The sequence below is a fragment of the Epinephelus lanceolatus genome, chromosome 23 (assembly GCF_041903045.1).
Source record: "Epinephelus lanceolatus isolate andai-2023 chromosome 23, ASM4190304v1, whole genome shotgun sequence".
Taxonomy (NCBI): domain Eukaryota; kingdom Metazoa; phylum Chordata; class Actinopteri; order Perciformes; family Serranidae; genus Epinephelus; species Epinephelus lanceolatus.
In genome coordinates this window covers 16578036-16603426 of record NC_135756.1, presented here as the reverse complement: position 1 = coordinate 16603426, position 25391 = coordinate 16578036, and the positions used below count along the sequence as shown (strand labels likewise).

General features: G+C 41.9%; 2 protein-coding genes across 2 annotated transcripts in view; both read left to right on the top strand.

Annotated features, from left to right (window-relative positions):
* Window positions 1-790: 790 nt before the first annotated feature.
* zc3hc1 (zinc finger, C3HC-type containing 1) lies at window positions 791-8130 on the top strand. Its single transcript, XM_033614179.2, has 10 exons — window positions 791-938; window positions 2645-2747; window positions 3208-3358; window positions 3482-3565; window positions 3698-3825; window positions 4007-4146; window positions 4424-4694; window positions 4798-4998; window positions 6866-7069; window positions 7180-8130. The coding sequence occupies exons 1-10, from the start codon at window positions 805-807 to the stop codon at window positions 7252-7254; spliced, it is 1491 nt and encodes a 496-aa protein (XP_033470070.1). The 5' UTR covers window positions 791-804; the 3' UTR covers window positions 7255-8130.
* A 1808-nt stretch (window positions 8131-9938) lies between these two features.
* The window catches only part of ube2h (ubiquitin-conjugating enzyme E2H (UBC8 homolog, yeast)), a 35266-nt gene continuing 19813 nt past the window's right edge, over window positions 9939-25391 (top strand). Inside the window, exon 1 of the mRNA XM_033614716.2 lies at window positions 9939-10208. Coding sequence (XP_033470607.1) covers window positions 10156-10208 — 53 coding nt within the window. The 5' untranslated portion in view covers window positions 9939-10155. The remainder of the gene's footprint in view (window positions 10209-25391) is intronic.

Genomic DNA, 25391 nt, shown 5'->3' with positions numbered 1-25391 from the left:
TATATTGGGAGGGACACATTGCCCCAGTATTCAAATATGGTAAAAAAATATTCCTCCCAATATACTGATAAAACATAAACCAAAAAAAGTGCTATTGCATGACAGGCAACAACACACTTCTGTCCAAAATATTTATTAGAAAATGCAGTCATAATCATAAATTAACTTAACAAATTCCCATCATTATTACTCCCAGTTTTAGATTTACAGTGTACTGCAGTTCTGCGTGTGGTTTGTCCAAATTTTGTTGTTGTAGCGCTGCAAGACAAGGCTCATGGACATATTTAAATAAGATTAATGTCTTTATTATTTTATATAGAACACATGAAGTTTGAGTAAAATACCAATAAATTATGTTGCGCTGAATGTGGAGTCTATGTAGACAGCAGTAGCTTTCGTATCTAGCATAACTATATAGTAGGACTGTATAGCTATACTTTACTATGATAAATAATAAATAATGAATAATTTAACATAGGAAATAGGGAAGCCTCAGAACCCCTGGCAAATTTGGCCCCTCCATGACTCCATAGCTACGGCCCTGAATCGAGCTGCCTCATAATAAATCACTTTTATGGCTCTGGTTTTCTGTTGTGATGAATAAATAATACCCTCTGGATAAATATTTAAAAAGGACATTCTGATAGGTATGTTGTGCCAGATAAAGAACACAAAATTCAAATGAGTTTGTCAGTGACGAACACAAGGAGGGTCAGTGGGCCCGATCATGTGCTGTGGTTGGGGTCTTACAAAGCGGAACGATTGTTCTCAGGTTTTATTTTCCGGGGGACCACAGAGCCGATCATGGCGACTCTCGGCGGCAGTCGCGGGGATCGTCTCGGCAACACTAATCAACAAAAGTCTTCGTTCGCATCTCCGGAGAAAGTCCGTGAACTTCTTAACGCAGGAGTGTCATCAGCAGACAACGGATCCAACAGGTGCGGGTTTTGAACGGTCGCGCGCGGTTTGTTTGAGTTGAAGGGGCCGAAGAAGAAGTTGACAGAAGCTAATTTGGTTAGCCACTTAGCCTCGAGAGCTGTGCTTCTTTAGCCGCCTAAACTCGGCGTATTTTGAAGATTGGCGAGTCTCCACAGCTTTTGGGAGCTTGTAGGCCAGGAGCAGGCGTTTGGACAACACTGTTGTGCTTGCTTGTTGTTTAGTCCGTCTGCCGGACACATTTGTTTTGGTAGCCATGGTGCTATCGCTCGCGTGAACGCGACAGATAAGGGGGGTGGGGACCTAAAGTTTTGTGTAACATGGCACTCTGTGAGTTTGCTATTTATTTCTGGACTGTTTTCAACTAGGTGTCCAGCTACCAAGTTAAATTAATTGATCATGCATTACTGTGGTAGACAGGTTTTGCAGCTCGGGAGAATGGAGCTGTTCTCCATTTTTTTTTCTCGCGTTACGCAACTTTCATTCAAATGAAATACTGTATGTTACTGCTACTGTGCTGCCTGTTGTATGAAAATTGTTGTTGTTTGATTAAATGTAGGCCTGCAGCAAGCATTGCAGCCTATCTGTGCACATTTATTATGAGGAATTAGCAATCTTATAATAGCAACATAATAATAATAAACTTTATTTATATAGCACCTGTCACAGCACAGTTAACAAAGTGCTGTACACTGCGCAGGAGCGTGAAACACACCATGTTATGAAATGTTGGCTGAGTAAAAGATAAAATAAGGAAGGCGAAAACTAAAATCATGATCAGCATAATAAATATGTAAATAACATAATTAATGTAGCTTTCAAATAGACGGCTCAGATTAAGTCAGGATATGCTTTCTGAAGAAGTCCGTTTTTAGGAGAGACTGAAGCGAAGCCAGTGACTCAGCCAGTCTTGTATCCTCGGGCAGGTCATACCAGAGCCTCAGGGCTCTGGTCGCAAAAGCTTTGTCCCCTTTTGTCTTCAGCATGGACTCTAGAACAAGCAGAAGACCTCTGCCCGAGGATCTCAAACTATCCATCCATTCATTTTCATCCGCTTATCCGAGGCCAGGTCGCGGGGGTAGCAGGCTGAGCAACACTTTCCAGCTCCTCCTGGGGGACCCCAAGATGTTCCCAGGCCAGATGAGATATGTAATCCCTCCAGCTTGCTCTGGGTCTGCCCCGGGGCCTCCTACCAGTGGGACGTGCCCAAAACTATGCAGAGGTTCATAGGGGACTAACAGGTCTGAAATGTAGTCTGGAGCCAGGCCACGAAGAGCCTTAAAAGTAATTAATAAGATTTTCAATAAGATATCAATGAAATAGACAGACAGCTCAGATTAAGTCAGGATATACTTTCTGTAGAAATCTGTTTTTAGGAGAGGCTTCAGTGAAGCCAGACTTGGGGCCTGGACTCTGGAGCAAGCAAGAATCTCAAACTATGCAGAGGTTCATAGGAGACTAACAGGTCTGACATGTTATCTGGAGCCAGGCCATGAAGAGCCTGAAAAGTAATCAGTAAGATTTCAAAGTCAGTCCTAAAACAAACTGGTGTGATGTGGTCATGTTTCTTGGTTTGGGTCAAAGGCCTTGCGGCTTGCAAGTGCATGCAGTACACATTAATTTAATCAGTGTCAGCTGTTGTCATCTTTCATAAACTTAGCAAGTGTCTTGAAACTGAAAATATGTTTTCCCTTTATTTGGATTTCAGTGGACATGGAAATGGGAAAGTTCTGGAAGTAAAAAGCGACACTCAAGCACCTTGTCAGGCGACGAACGAAGAAGCCTTTTTCTCAAGAGTGGAGTCCTATTCAATATCCTTTTACCCATTTTGACCTTTTCACCCAGTATGAGGCATCCACGGTTGGTCTTGTATTACACAACCAGTTGATCACTGATAAAGACAGCAGTTGTTGATCTGTAATTTTGGTGTTTTTTAATATTTCATGTAGCCTGTTCATGTTGTCTAGGTAGGCTAACTGTGTATTAGAAACACAGCATTGCAGGCTAGACAATGACATATTTACTGCAATAACTTCTGTCACCAGTAGCTCAGCTTTTACGCTTTTAATACACAAATATTGCCATGTACTGTTGACCCTGGTGAAATGTCAGGAAGGAACGAAGGTGGGAATACATTGATACCGCCCAGGCCTAGTTTCATGTAAGATAAAGCAGATGATCCATGGCAGAAATGTATAGATATGTCCTGAGTAATAATGAATGTGACAATACTTGGTTTGTGTCAGAGTGAGATTTTCCTTAGCATCGCACTGTTTGAAATGGGCAGGCAAACCCCGCACACTGTCCCCCCTGATGTGTGCCAGATATGGCTGGATCAACGTCGGCTGCGATATGCTCAAGTGCTCCAGCTGCCAGGCTTTCCTTTGTGCATCACTACAACCAACTTTAGACTTTGAAAAATGTGAGCAACACTTTTAAAGTCTCAGAAAAAGTCAAAGGCACACTTTATTTTGGCAAGGTCAGGCTGATGTTGCCAGACTGCCAAAAATTAAAGGTCAAGCCACTATCCTTTTTTCTTTTATAGATGGAACCCGCATTGCAGAGATATCAAGGCAACTTCAGACGCAGCATGAAAAGTTTTGCCCCTGGCCTGACTTTCCATGTCCAGGTAGGAGCAAGCACTCTGTACTGCATATGTATTTTAACAAAAATGATATGTATAACATGACCATTGAATTTCAGCTGATTAAATCACAAGGTATCTATACAAATATTAAGGTGAATGTTGATGTCATTTCAGAGCGGTACTGGCTGGTTCCAGCCTGTGAACCATCAGCACTTCTCGCTGCCTTCCTAGAGCGCTTCCAGCGCACCTGTCTCCTTGCACAGCAGCTGCCTGCCATGAAGCCAGAGCAGCTAAAGTCTATGGTGAGGCAGGAGAGAATTCAAGAGTTACGCACTAACGCACTCTTAAGCATTATGTTCACATTACAAAAAGGGCCTTTTCCTGGAGGTCATATTCATTGTTGAAAAATGTGAACTTTATGTGTAGATGTATTCAATTATTAGAAAACATGACATGTAATTAATCTCCACTGTTTCCTTGCAGTCTTTGACTGAGGATGTTATCAGTGTTATACTGCAGCTGATAGAGGACGAACAAAAAAGAAAGGGAGATTCTCCATGTTCTCAACCTTTGGCGGTCCAGGTGGCTGCATGCATTGTTTGTCTCTGTGGCTGGGCTGCAAGGTGAGATGAAACCCTTCTTGACTCTTCAATACACTATGTACTTTTAAAGAAATGACATCTCTATCTCTCTATATATACATATATTGCCATAAACCTGAGTTAGCAAACATGGAAGCTAATTTCCACAAATTTTTAATAGAGAAAATAGTTGCATGAAAGAAAATACAATGAAAGTTCAGGGGAGTTCATTCAGGAAACCGAGAAAAACATGGCATTAACATTTTTAGCACTCCCCCACCTGATCGAGATGTCTGAGCCATGGATTTCTTTATCTCAGCCCAGCTCTGCACGCGATGAACCTGCCCATCCTCACCTGCTCCTACTGTATGCGCAAGGTGGGCTTGTGGAATTTCCACCAGATGGAGGGAACGTCAGGTGATGGAGATGTCTCACCCAACACTGTAGGCCCCCCTGCTCACACAACAGGTCCTGCCTCAACAGTCCCACATGAGGGTCAGGTGGACCAGCCTGCTTCTGCGTCATCCACCCCTGCTACAACTCCATGTCGCATGAAGCTGAGGAGCCAGGACTCCACCCGCTCTGACCAGGCAAGCTTTAGCCAAATGAAAGCTGATCAGCAAGGATTCTCTCGATAACAATGGAAAACGTACCAAACTGCTTTTTATAACCATGCTCTGGTGTGTCTTACAGGGTGAGGGAGCCTCCCCTGTGTCTTTGCGTGCCCGAAGCAGAGACTCACCAAGCCCCAGTGAAGAGCTGCAGAGTCCTTTGCCCAGGGGCAAAAGGCCTGCGACTCGTAGTAAAGGACAGGGGGACAACTCTGGGGCTGATGGCGCTGCCAGCCTGTATCACCCTCCTAAACGCCTGTGCCTCTCATCATTTGGTGGTCCTGTAAGAACTAACATTATTGCTGATTTCACGTCTTGTTTTTTATGCTTTATTAAGGCGCAGGGCTTCTTAACTTCTAAGACAGTGCTGCCTGGTCATTAAGGCGATGTTTTGAGAGTATTGTCAATGATTTTAACAGATAGTGCTGCACAGTTCATCATTCATTACATCTTTAGTTCTCACCTCTATGCAGTCTCATTTGTGCATGACAGATTTTTTCTACATTTGTATTACCGAGCAGATCTGTTACATAGAAGTCAGTGCAGCTAATTTCTTATTAATAGGCTACCTTTTTTACACCAGTGATCAGGGATTATCTGACCTGTGCTCAGCCTTTCCTTTGTCAGTTCAAATCAGTCCAGCCAACATGGGTTAATCCCTGGTCATGATAATTCAGAAATTACCTGGGTCAAAACCTGGATGCAATGCATACCAATTACCTCAGGTGCTGGAAAAGGGTGGGGAGTAGACACATTAAATTCAGAACTAGTGTTTCGCACTTGAGTTTGTCACTGTACACTATATATTATAACATCACAAAAATAATCACAGCCATAAACAATGTTAAGTGGTATGCCACATAGTTCAATTGCAACTGAAAATGTTTACGCTGTCATCGTAGAATTTGTTTATTGGCTGTGGCGTAGAGCGCGACTCGGGCCGCATTTTCCTGACCGAACCCGACCTGAGTCTGAGACAGTTATAACTGAGCCTGACGCAGTTTGTTCCTTGACATAGTAACTGTTATCATGGTTACAGCTTGTCCTCCCTTTTCATTAGCTCAGTCTGAATATTTACTGCCTCCTGCCTGAAATGTAACTATTGGCCTGTGTTGTGTTCAGGCTGTCACGTAAATTCCAGCACTTGAATAGGCCATAGCACAACACAGCAGCATGTCAAGTGACCGAACCCAAGCAAAATTTCTGATTTGTAATCCGAACCTGGCCCAACCCATCGTCTTCTGACGGGTCCCATCAGGCTCAGGTCAGGTGTCCACATTCTACTGTGGCGACCTGTGATAGTTGCGTCACAACTGTGCACCCCTCACTGGCAACCATAATTTGTCCCACCCTGGTTGTAAGAAACTGTGGTGGTGTGCCTTTCACATTAAAATTGACAATCCACCTCTCGACCTGGATGGTGAAGCCGAGTCGGTCAGTGCTGGTTAACTCTTTCTAATACAAAATCAACGCTGGTTCAATCCTGGGGGTATAGTTTATTTTAGTTTCTTTTATTCCCGTGTCATGCACCTAAAAGTGCCCAACCCTCATGGGTTTATAAGACACCAAAAGAAATAGTTGGTATAAGTAACATCAGCCAATGACGAAAACGACAATGATGATGAATTGTACACAGGTAGAGGGAGCAGAAATTCTTCTGAGATGACAATAACGGTCAAAAACCCCTACTTTGCAAGCAGTGTTTCGTCATAGTCATAGCACAGGACGTTAACACTATACAATCATCAAACACCTGAAAATTATGCCACTATTATGTAAGAGTGAGTGGAAAAAATGTTTACATTTCGTACTGTCACAAGCACAAGCCCCTCATCAATGAGTAAATGTACGTTTCCTTCTGCGTAGTGATACAGTTGGTGGATGTACTTCGCTAGAAAGAAAATAGTTCCTACGTGAAACCGCTCACAACAAGGTCTGTGGGATATCATAAGTAAGAGGATCATGTCTGGAAAGAGACATTGCTGTTGCATTTTCTTGTTTTTTTCTTTGTTTTTTTTTTTTTTTTTTTGTGGTGCTTTGAGCTCCACAAGCTGAGTGTTCCATGATTTTGGGGTGGACTGACCCTTTAAATTTGAAAGAAGGTTTGCATTTCTTACTTTTAAATTACAACCTAATTCCTTCTCTTTCAGGATGAGCTCATGCACAAGAACGTATTTGACCCCCTCGCTCAGCACAGAGACTGGTGTCCCTGGATCTCTGTGGGAAAGGAGAATGTGGAGCCAGGGACGTTGTCTGATCGAGACTCAACACTTAATCAACAGGGCTGGAAGGCTGCTCTAGATCTCCTCATGCCCATGAAGAAGAACAATACAGCAGGAGGCAGTCCAGGACAGGCAAGTCAAGATTTATGAACTTTGTTTCCTTATTTCACTGGTGTCACTTGGCCATACAGCTTTTAATTTAAACAATATCTGACATTTCTTTGTTCTCTTTTTCCTGCAAGGGCCCCCGTGACAAGTCTAAAAGGGTGTTTGCTATATTCCGTCAGTGGCAGGTATCCTCCTCTCCGTCTCAGTAGACTGTTTCCATCCGAACAGCATCGCAACACTGAACCGATGAACTGCCCTCTTTCTTTCTGTGGCACAGAGTCCGGAGTACCAATGACAGGAGTGTCGTATCATATCGATGTATGCCATCCGTTAAAGTCGTGTTTACAGTCAAAGTGTTTCTGGAGGGAAAAGAAGTGGAATGTGTCTTTAGGCAAATGAATGAGTGTCTTCTCTGTGAACAGTGACTTATGTGAAGGATGCCAGTGTGGCTTTTAAACCTTTGAATTCTGATTGGGATGTGCAGATATAGGGGCCACTACAGCCCTTGGATCATGTGTATACATACAGTACGTAGTCATCATAGAACACATCTCAGTGTACCAATTGGCCACAAAGAAGGCATTTACTAACCTCACATGAAGTCTGCCTCGGTAGTCTTCGTGACAACATGACAGTATGTATTTCTGTGGAATATAAGAGACAAGAGATCTGTGAGAACGGGCTAAACGGCTTGACACTGGAAAGGCAATGTTTACCTTCAATGTATGTTGAGTCATATGAGGGAGTGGTCAATTTTTAACCTCAGATTAGCAAAAAACAAACTGTGAGGAAGTCATTTTTCTGTGTGTGTACTGTTGTGCTTGAAAGTTAACGTGGACATGAGTTCTCTTTGAAAAGAACAATCCTTTTGGAGTAGTGTTTTCATTTTGTCAATCCTGATTACTGCAGGCAGGTAGAACCACGTGCCATGAGCTACAAACCTGTTTTCTATTAGTTTCAGGATGGCTTGTACTTCCTTTTGCCTTCCTTTGACATCTCACTGCTAATGCAGTCCTCTCTATCTTGCATGTGCTTTTATCTTCGTAGAGTTTCCTAAAAGGGTTTAATAAAATGCTCTTCTGAAAGTTTTGTTTCACTTTGCATGTTGATCCTCTGAGATTGTCACTCAACAGAAGAAGAATGAAATGATTAGATTATAGATAGAAGATTATATTTTAGTACCAACTGTTGCAAGTTGCACAGTGACTGACTTCTGAAAGGTTTTCTGTGATTTTACACAAATGTGATCTGTGATTACCTCATCTATTCCATTTGCTGCTCTATGTTACTGTTCAGCACTCACTCACTGGCAGCCATTTTGTTGCCTGTAAACATCCTAACTTCTGGTTCAGAGAGATGACAGTTACACAAACACTGTGTTCCTCAGAATACACAGTTTTATACAAATGACTATTATGTGTTTATCAATAGGCAGCCTTGTCGCTGGATCATTTGAGGACACATGAAAAAACGATTGCAGTTATCTGAGCAGGTATGAGGGCATCCTTGGAGCAATGGTATGAATATTTGTAGCCATGATTGTGCTCCTGAAAACACTCTTCATTCGGTCTTTTTTTGTATACTGTATATTTCAACTTCACTTAAAGGGATATTCCAGATTTTTGAAGTGAGGTTTTATGAGGTACTTATCCATAGTCAGTGTATTACATACAGTAGAACTGTGGTCAGCATGCCCCAGTTTGGAGAAGCAGGCTGGAGTCGGACATGAATTCTAAACAATGTACTGCTGTGGATGGGGTCAGCAAAAAAACTTATTTTAGCCACCTAAATAAGTTGGATCTAAAAAAAATCTATCAGTTTAAGTGTATGCTATATTGACAGTATTCTTACTGCTTTACCTTTCTGTCAGACAGCTTGTTCCAACAAGAAAGCTGTTAATGGCTTCAGTTCTCCATCTTTGCTCTTGTCAGAACCACCAGACTCCATTGACAAAACAGTCATTTTAGATCTCTGGACACAGGAGCTGCTGGTCTACTGCTGCTTTAACATGTTTGTTACTGTGTGTGTTATTGTGTGACTTTGTTGAATCTGTACTAACCCTTTTACACCCCAAAGTCACACAATAACACAAACAAAATGAATGTTTGAGGCAGTGCTCGACCAGCAACAGCTGTGTTCAGCAGTGTTAAATCACTGTTTTTCTCAATGGAGTCTGGCTTGAAAGAGAGGCTTAATTTTCCCGTTGAAAATGAAATACAATTAAACTGATTTTTTTTGAGGGGGGATTTTTTTTAGGTGGCTAAATGTACTTTGTTGCGTACGCCTCCACAGCAGAAGACTGCTTGGCGTCCATGTTTGACTTGAGCCTGCTTCTGCAAACTGTGTGTGCCAGCTGACATTGACTGTATGTAATATAATATCTATGGATAAGTTCCCCCTATGCAGTCTTGCTTTAAACATTTTGAACCATCCATTTAAATCTCATTTGGTCATTTAGCAGGGAGAAGGCACAAATGAGATGTAAAGATCTATGTGCTGCAACATTTACTTCACTGTTAGTGTCATTGGGATTTCAAGGATTGTCAGATGCCAGCTATTTTGACATATGTGGGTGTGTCACCTTCCTCTGGCACAGAACATGGAAGACAGACAAAACCAAGACAGAGCCAGTGCCACAGAAATGAGGGCAACCTACTCTATTGCAAAATCCTGAAGACTTCACACTTAGGTTTCTTCTTTGTCTTATTTCTATAATGTTTCTTAATCTCTAGATATAAAATAACAGTGTAAGTGGTGTCAAATGGCACGTTCACTTGCATTTTAAGATAGAAAACCAAAGGTTTTCTACATAAAACTACAAAGACAGCACTTTGTGGTGACGTAACGTCGCAGATTTATGACGTAGTCCGCGGAGGGATCCCAGCTTGTCAGAACCATGGTCAGAACGATGAGAGGCAGTGAACAGCGGAGGTCTAACGTTAGCTCAGCTACTCACTAGGACAGAGACGTTGGACTGTGAGGACGTTTTGCTGTGAACATTTCCGAAGGCAAATGTTAACTTTCGGATAGTACCGTTTGCTAGACTGTCTAGCGTTTCGGGGGCTAGCTTTCGGTTTACTTACTGGTGTTCTGCGGTGGAAATAGGAAAAATGTCGTCTCCAAGTCCGGGTAAAAGGCGAATGGATACCGATGTGGTGAAACTGTATCCTTTCAGAACATAAACAACAGTCGCTCATTCGCTGTCTCGTCAGCTATGTCCTGATGTATGTGAAAATGTGATACGAGGTATTTGTCGATGCTGCCTGTTTAGCTTCGTAACCCAAAGCAGAAAGAGCTTTCATTGTGAATGACTGATGTTTTTGTGTAAACAACATTTTGCTAGCAAAGCCAAGTGTTAGCTATTTCTGTCCTGCGAAGCTTCAGTCGCTTATCGGGACAGCTGTGTTAGCTAACGCTAATCACATCGCTCCCATGTCCATTTGTCCAACTCTGTATATTTGTAACGTTAGCTGTCTAGCTTGGTGTCTATATTTGAAAATTACTGCAACAGCCGAGTAGACGCTAACGTTACTCTCCTTTTCCAGGAATGTCTGTCATCTTGTTGCACCACTACCTGGCAGCGGTAGACTGTATAAACACCTTATGGCCATTTTAATTTCTATTCTTTTCATTGTTCAGCCTGTTGTTGTCAAACTGCCCCTTTACACGTTGACACTGGAGCTTGTTTACATAACGTAAGGCTAACGTCAACTGAAAATGCTGCTGTCTTTTGTTCTGCTCGTAAAAAACACGTTGGCGTTAATGCTGCATTCAGGGTCTCATTAGCTTTGCTTTGTAACCCTACTGAGGGTTTTCTAATTGTGTTATTGCCTCTGCCACTTGAGATGTTACCTTGTAACGCTGCTGAGCTGGCTGGCTAGTGTGCTGGTTAATTTCAACATCAAAATGGCCACCTGATCTGTGTGTCTCACTGTACTTCAGTGTCTGCAGGCAAATATATGGCAGGGTAACTTGTGTCATTTCTAAGTGGTTGTAATGTGTTGTTTTTCATAGATATTGGAGTTGGGAGTGAAGGTGGCAGCTGTTTGTGAAGTGGTACAGCAGGTGTCATGAGCCTGCAGTCGTTTTCACTGTTGAATACTTGAACTTTTAGGCAACATCCAGTGTGTTCTGCTTTTCAAGTCGCCCTGTTTACTTTTGTGCTGCTGATTTATTTGTTCAACTTCACTTGGGGCTGTGCAGAGGGAGCTCTAAAGTAGACCATAACAATACATTTCCAGTCCATGCAATGTTCTAGAAAAACAGTATGAACAAGTAGTTTGTTTTTGTCCCAGCACAGTGGAAACCAGCTTAATGATTGGGTAGCCTGTTACTAGCCGGAAACCACAAGAGGGAGGGACTAAGAACAGCTGATGGGATGGCTGTACAGCTTAGTCAAATATGGGGTTAGAGCAGGGCTGGTCAAAACGAACCAAAAACAAGGGAAAGTTGTCCCAACAGGGTGATCATAGCGATTAAAAAGGGAAAGTTTGAAAATCTTGGTAGTTTGATCCCTTTTAAGTGTTTAATGAAATTGAAGAATTACTATATTTTTAGTTGTGTTTGCTTACATATCTGATTATGCAATAGAGATTCTACATTTCATAATACATCCTGCCTTGTACCATCACATTAGAGCTGCATTCAGCTGCCTATACATTTGAAACTGCATGTGGCTGCAGTGTGTAAGTACACATCAACAAGGAAGCTGCAGCATGTTCTTTTCAAGCTACTTTTCAAGCCCCCCCCCCCCCCGCGCTCGACTCCGCTAATGTGTAGGCTATGGCAGCCATGACAGAGTGGTGAAGCAGGCAGACCAAGAGTTTTCAAGGATTGCAGCACACACAGTCACCCCTTGTCCTTCTTGAGCAACTTGACTGACAGGCAAGAGCAGGTTTGCTGTTTCAGTATACCACCTGCTTAAGTCCATACAATGACTTATGTTTGTTTTTTACGATGGCATTGGTGAGCAGTGGTCAGCAAATGTTGTGGAAGAAAGCCATGTGTGTTTATATGTATGGACTGTCTTACATAACACATAGATTCTCAGCTGACGAGTCCATCTTGTTGGGTTAAAGTAGGGAGGGCTCCTCCAGGTTACTGGTATGGGAAACAGTTCCTTCCTTCTGTTTGTGTCCCCAGAGCAAAGCTAGTCGTAACAACCTCCTCTCTGTGCTCCCTATCCCTGCTTCTCCCCCTGGTGTAACCAAAACCCGAAACTCACACCGCCTTTTAGACAGGAGCGGCTTCTTTCTTATGGGCTGACACTGAGAGCCCTCACGCATTAATTTGCTGCAGCCACTGGAGAGCTGAGAATCTAGAGCGTGGGCCATTAGGGAATTCATGAAAATGAATGTCAGAATGACCTCAGCATGTCGTATCACTGGGTTTAAGCTTTGTCCTAAGCCAGGCCGATGGATGGCAGCCTGCTTTCAACACCAAATGTACAGTCTTTGTGTGTGCATGCCACTAGCCTGAACTCTTTGTGCTATCTATTGACATATAGTCACGGAGAAGGCATTAAGTGTTGGTTTACACTGACTTTACACTGGATTTTTCTGTGTATCCCTTACTCTTTCACACCCTTCTGTTGCAAACTTATAGCCTTGAGTGGCAAGAGACAACTTGTTTATTGTCCAGTTCTTGCCAAACTGTAGTCCTAAACCTTAAACTGGGGTTATTCTCCAGTGACGGGCCTAACTTTTGGCCACTGGCTTTTCAGTCTTTCTTTTGGACGTGTTGCTTTAACTTTGGAACACCGTGTTCTTGGACAGGAGTGTGCCATTTCAAAGAGCTTTACATTCAGCTTGTTGTGTGGGGTTGACTGCACACACTGTGTAGATAGTTGTGCTATTATTTGCATGTATTCATCGTTCTACTCGCTTTACAAATGCTTTCAAGCAGTAAGCTGCTGGAATTTGAGCACAGGTAGATTACAAAGGACTAAGCCTATTTTGAATGCTAGCACGAGCTCTTGTTATGTCTGGCCTATGGATATTAATGCAGAGAATGGGAGAGAAAAGGAAGTGTGTAGAATTATCTTTACAGCTGTTTATATTAAATTGAGAATGACCCGAAGAAGAAGAAGACATGTTTGTATAAATGTGGTTTTATAATTTTTCTATGGTCACAAAAGGGAGATGTTTAAAAGGTTATCTGGTCGTAGAACTTCATGGATTTTTATCCCCTTAACAAGGCTGTTATTGATCATTAAGTGTCTCACACTTGTCATTTAATAGATGAACTCTATACAAAGATTTTGAAATTTAAGCTTAATTTATTTTTAATTTATATTGGTTAAAGAATTGCTGGATGCTGTATGTGTAACATCATGCTGTCACGTGACTTTGGGTAAACAAATACTGCTCAATTTATGTGGTATGAAAGAAATAGACTCTAATAAGGTAGCTTGCTAAAAGATGCGGGAAAAACAATGGGTTTGTAACACCAAGGAGCAGAGTTTGAGACTTAACTCAAATGAGTAAACCTTGCTTTCTTTAGCTCTTTGAAACCACACTTCTTAAGTCACTTCTGAGTCCATCGTCCTAATGAAGTGTTTATCTTTATAATGGCATTAGCCTGAAGCCTTGAGGTGTATATATGTTCATATATAAAATCTCATTACATCAGAGGAGATCTTAAGACATTTTTATGAAAACAAAACTGCGTCTCAGCTGTACTTTTCAACCTTTCAGTTGCTGCCGGAAGGTCTGAAAGTGATTGGATAGCAGTCCTGTGAAGCATGGCCACAGATGAATTATATCCAAGACTGTGGGGAGTTGGTGGGAGGGGTGCTGCACGCTTCATCAGCCCCAGGATCCATCATAATACCTGGTGTAAATGCCAGTGTATATGGGTCTTATCATTCCACCCCAAATTAGCCATGTGATCCAGGTATGTTGTGTGTCACATTTGTGCTTCATGTTGCTTCAAGAATTTATTTTCCTTGATGTGACTGTTGAGGCAGTATTCCTTCAGTAATCCTGATTTATGCAGTTGTCCACAATCAGAGGGTTGGCTTTTCAGGGCAGTGTCCACTCCCTCCCCTCTTCTTTTTTTTATATTAATGTCCTCCCCTTACTCCCCTCCCGAACCACATCCCTCCATCCTCCCGGGGTAGAATACCAATCCTGAGCTTTATCCGCACTCTGCTTGGTGTTTTGGACCCATTGTGCCTCTGCAACATGACATCCGGACAGCGTCAACGGTGGGGTCTTTTGTGTTTCCCGTTTACAGAAGCCCCTGTGACCTCCCACCTCCCGCTGCTGTGTCAGACCATGTCACACAGTCACAGACAGCTAATCTGCACTCAGCGCTGTTATTACGCGACTGAACCAACTAGATGCAGGTTACTGTAGCGAAGGAGCCAGCAGTTTTCCTGCCTGTTCCTGACCGAGAGAGCGATTGAGTGAATAGGAGCACGATGGAGAATGGGGAAAGCTCTCGTCTGGTGTCGGCGTTGCATAAACGCATGAAACTCTTTGTTGTTATGACATAATAGAAAAAACTTGACAGCAGGAGACACAAAGAAGCTAAGAGGGTTACAGAAACCTTCAAAAACAGCTCATACTGTAGGTGTGAACGTACAGGACCAACAAAAACACAAAACCGATGCTGTAGATTATTCACAGCCAAATTATATGTTGTTTAGATGGGAATCTACAGTACGCCCAGTAATGGGCCATGTTTATTCCACTACTTAGCCTTGCTTCAGTAGGTATTGGCCATACGGGTAACCTTAAAGTCCAGTTATCACTTTGTGTAATGTTTATTGTGGCTCCAGGTTAATGTTTAATCTGTAGTAAGAAGCCCAAACACTGACTAAGACGATGTGGGGAATGGCCCACCTGCTGTGCACAGACAGCCAGTGATGGTATGGAATTAGTGAGATATTTATTGTGTCTTTAAGTCTAAAGCTGATGATATAATACCTAGATTCAAATGGTTTTGTTGGTGTATGTCTTAAGATTCGTATCTTGTGGCTCTTTGGCTGTGTGCTTGTGGAGATTCATGAAAAGAGTGTAATCGTAGGATAAAAACATTTTCTTCTTTTCTCCTTTGTCTTAGTTATCTTTTTCTATCAATCTAAATCTTACAAATACTTCTGCTTCCGACATCTCCTTTTTTGCGATTGTTGAGTACGCGTTTGTCTGCGTCCATGCAGTTATCCTTATAAATATGCTACACCACCCAGCCCTAACCAAGCTCCTGCCTTTCTCCCCTTTTTATTTCCTCATGAGTGAACATAAGGTAACCTAGTCAATTGTGGACGAGGCCCCTTCTAGTCAGAAGGGGGCCCACCACCTTGATTGACAGTCCTGTTTTGCGGGTCCAGGAGCAAGGCATCTCTGACAGTTAGGAGATTTGAGGCCCTCACTGTTAATCCCGCAGTGCAAACAGTGACGCTTCCTGCACGCATGGCTGAGTTCCCTTAGAAAAACAGATGGACTGAAGTTCCTCTCTTTGTTTCACATGATTTTTTTTCACTGGCGCTGGGAAGCTCAGCCTGCCTCTGCCTCTGCCGCTCACGTGCACTGCTGCTTTAATGTGGAAAAACGAAGGAGTGATGATGGGCTAGCTACATGTTTGGTCATTTGTTAGCATATGGGCCAGTGACACGGAGCTCTGTTCTTAAAAGTGACCCTTAGTTTTGGCTGAAATGTGTGCGTATGAATGAAGCAAAAAAAGCCTTATCAGGAAAGTGCAACCTACATTATCCACACCCGACACTTGACTGTAGCTTGTAATCTCCCTCTGCACATCTCGTCTGTATCAATTTGATAATATTAGCCGTGTGTCTGTCACTACACAGAAATTCTGGTTTTGTGTGCAGTTTCCTCAACATGTCAGTGTTGAAATTCAGGTTTTTTTTATCTTTACGACAGACAGAAAATCTTGTCTGTTAGATTTGCTCATTAGATGGTTGCCTCAGATTCAGGCCATTGTTTCTCCTGCCCTGGCTCAGTTTTGTGATCATTAATGATAATTTTGTTTGTGTGTGCATGCACGCAGCTCAGGCGCATGCACGCACGCAGAGGCTCTGTGCTATTGCTGTAAATAGACTGTTGATTTAGTGAAGGGCTGAGAGGAGGAGCAGCTGAGGGATTCACGTTTGATTGCAGTGGGTGGGCTCTCATCTCTCACCAGAGAAGACAAAGAACTTCGCCTGCGCTGTTCTGTGCCGCTCCAGCTCTCACACAGGGAGGTAGCCATCAGCTAACAGCATAGTCAGACCTGAACCAAATCTGCATTGTTAAATAAATTTTATATTTTGAGTTAACTGTTGAGCATTGAGCTTGGTGTTTTTTGTTTGATTCTTTTTTTTTTTTTTTTTTAAGTAGATAAAAAGAAGTAGGTCTCTGTATTGTTTCACTGCACATGCAAATTGTGAATTGTAAAGACAGCTTTTACATTTATGTGAATTTCCAAAGCTGTCACCATATTAATCGCAAGGTGTTTTAGCCCCGGGGTGGTTTGTATGCCTCTGTGTTGATTTTTAAAGCAGAAATGAAACTGGGGTGTTCATAGAGTTAATTTACTTCCCATCCACCATTGAGTGAGTGCAGCACCTAACAGCTACCAGACATTTACATGTGGATTTCAGTGAGTCAGGCCTTTGGGGCCATGTGTCCATTGATATGTAAAACGCTCTGCGAGGTTTTCTCTCGCAAAGACCGCACACGCTGGCACCAAGGGCTTCATCAGAATTTAAACACTTACAGTGTCTGAGCGAGCTGGCTGTGAGCTTACCTACTCTATGCCATAGTACTGGCATCATTGTTAGTAGTCCCATAAACATAACCACAACAGAACATACTATAACCTGTCAAAGTAGGTGGCAGGGAGAAAAATGTATCAGCAGCATGGCTGTGCCAAAGTCTTAACCTTTTAACTCTTATTTTATGCCTTTATGGCCTGTTTGTTTTGGGTTAATTATCACAAAACTGCAGTACAAAAAAAAGTGCTGTGGTACCACAAGGTTGTTGGCTTTGTCTAGCTGTCTAGTTCGTTTCCTAAGATGTTTTGTTAGGCAGCAGTAAAGTAAAGAGGTAAAGCAAAGTAAAGATTAAACATGAGTATAGAGGAACAGGTCTGTTTTGTTCAGAGTTAAAAGTTGTCACATATGTAACCCATTTCCTGTCAGACATCAGTGAAGCTTATGTTGTGTTTTCAGTGATAAGCAGAGGTTAAAGTAAATTAAAGGCGCTGTATGTAAGAATGTAGCCAAAACGGTTACTGCACTCAAATTCAAAATACTGCCGCGAGTCGTGTCCGTCCCCCCCCCCCCCCCCCCCCCGACAGCGTCACGCTGGAGACTGATTTGTTTGCCCATGGGCGGCTGCTGTGGCAGGGCCGCATCGCCGCGTCCTTGATCTTCGGTTTTCCAGCGGACCGTTTGAGCAAGTCCAGCTTCTCTGCTGCTAACGCTGCTGCCGGGATACAGCTGAGGAGAAGCCGGCTGCCAATGCTATGTACCGGGACACTGCTAATGCTGCTTGCCGTGTTGCTGTAGCTCAGTCGTAACTTTAACTGATGCTGAGACTCTACTGACTGCGTGACTGGTAGACAGCGGTGGGTGGCGCAACAGGCCAAAGCACAAATTCAAAACATAAACATGATTTGCGGACTGTAAATTTTTTTTTTAAATGTGAATATTCTGGCTGTACTATTGTTGTCGGTGAGATCAGTATGTTATATGAACATTATTCCTTAGTCTCTGTGACATATTAGGAGGATTTTACGACTATTTGCTTTAGATTTCTTACATATAGCTCCTTTAATGTGTCCTGTGTAATGTTTTTAGAATCTTGACCTAAAGATAGCGATGTTCCAAAATCTCGCAATCCCCTCAGTTCTGCTTAAAGGTCCAGCGTGTAGGATTTAGGGGGATATATGGGCAGAAACACAATGCAATTTAACAAGTATGTTTTCTGTCTCCTGAAAATAAGAATCATTGTGTTTTTATTACCTTAGAATGAGCCCTTTTTATCTACAGAGGGAGGGAGTCTTCATCCACAGAGTCCGCCATGTTGCACCACCATGTTTCTACAGTAGCCCAGAACAGACAAACCAAACACTGTCCTATTTGCATTTTCACACCCCTCTATGACCAGCAGCATTGGAAAAACACGTATTTTTTAACATCAAACTGCTTGATTGAATGTTGTTACCACTTTAAATCACAGAGTCTGTTTCTTTTGGAGAGGAAGATGATAATTCGGCTCCTGGTAAAAACCTCTTGAATCTGTTTACAAGTATTTTGTTGCACTGGTTGTTAAGTCCTTAGTTCCCCCGCTCTACAAAGCTACGGGTGAGATCTTGAATCTCTTGTGGGATCTGGGCAGGTAAAAGGGGAAGTGAGAGCAGCTGGCGTGACCACAGGCGTACCAGTATCATACCAGTACACCTATATTCAGTTATCAGAGCCAGCCAGGCCAGTCATGAAGAGCCAAGATCCCCTCGTCTCATACTAGAGCTGAGGACAACCATGCTGGCCATACATTGAGCTGCAGTTTTTGCAGAGCTTGTCTAAATCAGATTTGGGATGATGCATAACAGGCTGTACGTCCTGTGCAGAGGAGGGCACCACAATTTCCAAATCAGTCGAGCAAACACATTTAAACTCCTTATCACTGTTGCACCTCTGTTCTGCCATACTGTAAAGCACCCTAAACCAACATCTGTGACCTTTGAGTTCTGTCAGTCTGGCTTGATGATTAGCTACTTATCCGCTGTACCCAAATTAAAACGTCCTCATTTAATATAAACTTTGTGAAAATGAGTATCTGGGCTGTTGTTGCTGTAATGTGTTTTTCTTTCACCGTTCTCCTTTTTAGCTCTTTCTCAAATATAGCTAGCTAATTATATGGCAGCATTTGACTTTTGTTGTTTGTTTTCACTTTGGCCCTAAAGGACTTCTCACTTAAACCAAAGTGACAGTGCGTGTCATCTTCATAGACAACTCAAGCAACAGGCAAACTAAAATCTTGAATTGAATATTAACAGCTTTATGGTTGGTATAGGAAGATAGTTGTTGTCGTATTATCAGTATTGTAAATAAAAAAGTCAAGCTGTCATGAAACTTGGCTTCTTGTCTGATCCATTCTCATTTTTGTCCCCTTTTCGCTTGCCATGTATTCACAGGATTATCCAACTACTGAGTCAATGAGCTGGGGTGTGAGGGGGTTTCTGACAGTTGAAATGGTTCAGCCAGGCTCCAAATCTGCATTAAGATTGAGAAGAGAGAGTTGGACTTAATGAGCAATAACAGAAAGTAAACAGCTGGGGGAAGACGTTAATGCCTCAGTATGAGAGGGAGTGTGAGAGGTGGAGAGAGTGGTGGAGTGGGTCAGTGGGGTTGGCTGGTGACGGCTGCAGTGACGGTGTTTGTTTGGTGTTGAACTCATTAAATCTCACTCTCACAGCAACACAGTGCCTATCACTCGCTCTGCCTGCTGTGGCAGGATGGTTGCTGTGCTACACTGGCTGCCTCTGTTTTCAGATCGCAGAGTGTAGTGGAGGTCACGCAGTAATCCTGCTTGGCTCGGTGCAGTGCTCTAATACATGAAAAGTTTAATACACGAACATAGAGCCCATTCACACAAAGTCTGGGACTTTATAGGAAGCAATCCACATGTATAGATAAGACGTACGCTGGCAGAGACTGCAAACGAGCAAAACACTCAGTCATACTTAGACATGCAAAATTAATTTTTCCTCTGGCTCTCTTTGAATATCAGAGTGGGCATTGAGCCCATACTTGAAGGAAGAAGAAGGAACAGCTTTGTTGTTGGTTTAATGTTGGTATTGACTTTGTTGTCTCTTTCATTATTGTTTTTCAAATGTACAAGGCTGCTTTCTGTTGCCCTTGTTGCAAAATGTAGCTCACTGTCTTAAGTCAGTAAGCCTTCTTCCTCTCAGTTTCTTGTGGGTAAAGAATATTAGCTTGTGCTTTTGGTAGTCTATACTTGTATCTCTTTTGGTAGAGGAAGCCTACCCATTGCTCACACTCTGAGAACAGCTGCTATATTTCCTGCCTTTCATCTGCAAGGCCTTTGATTGTACATTGTCGTTACAATCTGTGTATAAGGGAGAGAAAACGAAAGAGAGATGGCTGCCTTAGAGTTTCTTATCTCTAAATGAAGATGTGCTCTTGGACAAGATACTCTCTGTGAAGGTTGCAGAGCTTCTTCTGCCACTTAGGGCAACTGATTTGACAAATTAGCATCATCCAATCTATATGTACTAAAAAAATCATTCACACACCATGGTATCTCTTTACCCAAGGCTAAAAAGCTGTCCTGTATGCACTGACAGCATGAACATCACTTTAGCAGCATTGGTATTCACTTCTATGAAACAGAGCTGTGTTCCCCAGCGGCAGCAGATGACAGAAGAGTTTTCACACTCTTGTATTGTCAGGTCAGCAAATGAGGTGTAGCACTGTATGTCAAAACCTCTTTTTGTGCTCTTTTTCTCTTTTAAATTCAGCCCATAAGCAATGTTGAAGGATTATGTATTGGGAACCTCAACATGAAAAGCCGTGTTCTAAGACACAGCTCATCAGTGAAGGAGTTCCACAGGGCTCTTCACTTGGCTCTAGTCTATTTTCTATTTATGTTAATAATGTCCTCTGTCATATTTTTGATGTGTTAATAAATCTTTATACAGATGACACTATTTTATATTTTATATTCTGTTATTGCTCTGTTTACTCTTCAGTCTAATTTTTACCATGTTCCAAACAAAAGCTCTGCACAACAAAACTGCATAAGGCCCTGATCAGACAGAGCACGTTCTGTAGGTTGCAAAACATGAAGTGCACCACACTGCCTTTTATGTTGAAGCCTGCCCCTATAGCTCTATAGCTGCCTTTTTTCAGCTTGCTGCATCTTTTGGAAAACGTTAGAAAGTAGTCCAGGTGAGAATTTGTTCAGAAACCTATGTCTTGCGGCTTGCCTAGGGGGACGTTTAAACTGAGCTAACGTTAGCTTAACACAAACCATGTATGATACCATATGTTGTCATCGCCACCACAGAGCCCCACCTGTCAAACTGTCTGACTGAACAATGGGGAAAAAATGTCAGTGATATCAGGCACTTTTTTTGCTCTGAATTGAAGTGGGGTTTTTTTTTTCAACTTGAGGCATTCAGGGCACTCCTGCAAAATCTTGAAACGCATAGAGCCAGGGTTAAGGCTTTTGCACACCGAGTCCTTTTTTTTTTCTGGATATGTTTTTTTTTTTTATCCGTCATCCCAAAAAAATTGTTACGCACAGAAACCTTGCACACTTATTCCGATGCGTTTTATTACTCTATTTGTTGTGAAAATTGGCAACACTTGACAAATGAAAAGACACATTTCCTCCTTTGCCTCTCTCCACTGGAGTTACCTATCTGGCTGTTACTACTCCCTCCAGCAGCTTCATGAAGGGGCGGTGCTGTCCTCCCTCTCTGTCCTCCACATTCTGTGTGTGACTACATCCTCCTCCTCGTCATCATCATCCACCTGAATATTGCTATCTGACCTGACCTAAAAGTGAGTTATGGAAAGATTCTGTTCGCCCCGTTCCTCCGTCTTATTGCAGCTATGTCCTGCAGCCACATTTTCTTCACTGATTCTTGGTCAAACATCTCTAAAGGCTCTGACAGATGCGAAAAATGCAGAAAATAGAACCTGTTCCGAAAATTTTAATAATGGACAAAAGTTTCGGACTCAATGTGCAAAAGTGATTGACACAATGTGAAGTCGTATTTATTGTTAGATGTGCGACAATTTCAGATGAAATAAACAGACTCAGTGTGCAGCGACCTTTAGAAATTAACTTTTTTGTCCACCTGCCACTGTAGCTGGTAGATTCCAAAATCTACCAGCCACTTACTACATTACTATTGTTTTTGGCTCATGAGTGAAGCAAATTTCATTTCATTTCAAACCTTTATTTATTCTCGAAGGACATTGAGGTTTCCCTCATTTCCAATGTCGTCGAGATTACAGACACATTTGAACCACAGCACAATAAAAACAGTACAGAATAATCACTGTGAACAACAATCTCATCAGTGACCAGGTAGATAAAATAGAATCAGGTAAAACAGTTGCAATGTGAAACACAATGGTTAGAAATCAAAGTCCTCAAATCTAGCAGACACTTGCATATTTTACCAGCACTTTAGCGGCTAGTGCTAATTTCCAACCCTGATACAGCAGAAAAACACAAGGTACTCATCAATGCAAAAGCAAAACACTTCACTCTAATGAAAACAATTACAAAACGCTGCCCCAGGCTGCTTAAACACGCCTTGTCTGATTGGGGCCCAATAATGCAGAAGTTTTTGCAATTTTCAAATGAAAAATCTCTTACTAATATTGAATCGCCAATTACATGGAAATCTGGAATGACTCGTAACTGTAAACTATTATAGCATGAATTGTCTAAGTAAAGTCAAATACAGATACAGATTTTGCACGTTTGTGTGTCTGCACACACTCAGGCCCAATCACCATCATAATCATCATCATCATCATCATTGGCCTGCAGTCCATAGCAATGATGTCATTCACATCCACAGATCTGCCTGCAAGGCTAGATCAGCATTCACCAGGCTGAACTCTTTTCTCTCATTATCTCTGCATCACTGTCTCTCAGCCTCCCCTTTGGAATCACTCTGTCTATGTTTCTTCTTTGCTTTATTCTTCAACCGCTCTCAGTATCATCTTCTCATGCTCTTTTTCTCCCTCTGTCTCAGCCCCCGTGCTCTGTTGGCTGACCTTATTCTACCCGCTCTTTTTATGTTCCTCTTCCCTGCTGGCTTTTCGGGAGGTTACGGACTATTAGTGTCTCTCAGGCAGACGTCTTTGCTTTGCTTTGCTTCTTATGCTCAGTCGTTGACAGTCTTCTTCTCTGGTTAGTGCCATTAATAACTGGAGGTTCTGCATGGCGTCGGTAACCAAATCCTCTCCAAATGCCTTTTGGGATTATTTGATTTGCTGCCTTTCCTGTTATTTCAGACTCGTCCACCCAGAAGCTCTTTACCTTTCCTTTAAAAGAATTACTTGGAGCTAGAGGTGTCAGCAGGTGGTTGGAGTATTATATTCTCAGATGTAAATAATCTTAACTGGCCTGCAGAGTCAGTTTGGTCTTTTTGGATTTGATTACCACAGACGTAAAAGATGCACAATGCTGCTGATAGTGTTATTGTGAGTCGTGTTGATACTTTTCCATCCCTTTCTCTCTGCAGAAAGAAAGATAAGGCAAGGAACTGCTTTGAAACTAGCCAGTGTGCCTCCCTTACAGCTTCTGTCTCCAAAGGAGGAAACGTTTGAGCACGGTTGACACCACATTGTTTGACAGGGTGCTGTTTATGATTCCCCATCATGTTTGTTTTCCATTCTTAGAAAGGGGGTTGGTCAGGATGGGATATTTTGATCCAGGGTCACACAGGGATAGCGGCCTGAATGGACCAGAAGGAAAACAAGACATGTCTAGACCACAACCGTAAATGCTATTTACTGCATACTCTTACACTTAAGCCTTTAAATGTGCTTTATAAAGTTCAAAATCAGGATAAAGTTGGCCTCAGTGCTTGGATAAACCTTGACTAATTGGTAGTTCTTTTAGACCTTTTCTTTTTACACAGTGTTTTTAAGTGTGAGTGCTGTAAAGCCAGTATGTCATTATATGAAGAATGTCTTGCAGTGAAATGTTGTTAAAACACATGCGTCTGTTGCTCCTACAGTTCAGCGTTGGTCTGAGACACGGTGATGAGAATGTGTATGTTCCTCTGGATTGATTGGGCTCTGTGTATCAGATTATAAGTGTGAGTAAAAGATTATTGACCTGGGACTATCCACAGATTATGACTTATCTATACTAATCCAAGGTGGGGGGATGGAGAGATAGTCGTTATGATGGGAATAGGGAACAAGTAGATGCATAGCCTTGATCGGAATGCGTTGAAGCCATTTTGAACCCTACCATAGACCCATTTTTGTCATTTTGGGGGGCGGATAGCAGGTCAGTAGTATATGTAACATAGAAGTGGTATACATCATCAGAAAGCAGGGAAACTAAAGATTAATTTGAGATGCAGCTCAACATTGTGTGACAAGTTTTTCTAGCCATAAATATTTAATAACTCATTCAAATTTTTAAAGTTTAGAGCGTATAGGGCTAAGAACATTGTGATTGAAGTATACGAAAGTCGTTCTCATGCTTAATAATGTCTCATAAATTGTTCCAACATTTTTTTGTTGATATCTTATGTTACACAGATTTGTTGCCAAAGTATTTTTTACCACTTGAGAATTTATTTTAAAAAAACGGGCAAAATTCACTCTAAAATACCGCATTAAGACACCAAGACCTCGAGGAACACCACAGGAAAATCCATGTTGTAATTTGGTATCGAAAACATTTGATTTTGGGGGGGGGAATCCTTGTTTATTTTTTATTTATTTATTTTCCTCATTTTCTATTCCTTTTTGTGTACGATTGAACCGACAGTGAAATGTATAACTTGTTTCAGTTGGAATTCAATAAAAATTTTGTTTACAAAAAAAAAAAGAAAACATTTGACATGTGGAGTTTTCTATAAGAATTGCATTTTTTTAGTGATTGATTGGTGAACACTTCTGTTCTGGAAACTGCTGAGAAACCTCCTTAGTGTCAGTATACCTTATGAAAGCCATACATCTCCATTTTGTGGTTGTAAAATTTCATCGGGCTTTGATTATCCTAGAGGTCACAATTGGTCATTTTATACAGTGGGGTCAAGTTTCAAAAATGGTGTAACGACAGTTTAATGACTACCATGAAGGCTAATATCATTACACATATCCAATACCCAATTTATACATTTCTAAGACTGTTTAGGGACCACAGTATGCAGAAATATTCAAATACAATAGGCGAAAATAACATAATTGTACTGCATCAAATCAACAGTATGTTAATTTTTGCCAAAAAAATGTATGGGACTAGCATAAAGTGGGTATGTCTGTAAAGGAGAGACTCATGGGTATCCACAGAACCCATATTTAGTCAGATATATTGAGATGAGAAGTCAGGGGACCCCTGTTAAAATGGCCATGCCAGATTTTTCCTCGCCAAAATTTTGTTTAACTTGGGAGCATCATTTAACCCCCTTCCTGACAAGCTAGCATGCCAATAGATTAGCTAGGTCTTTGGGTTTCATATGGGACTGCCAGCATCTTCACTCCAGTATTAAAACAGCCTGCTACAGCAGCTGAAATGCTGTATACACATTCTTTAAATCTGATTTTTCCAAACCAAATAATTAGTGAGATATGATATTTACATGCCAGAACACAGCAATCATAGCA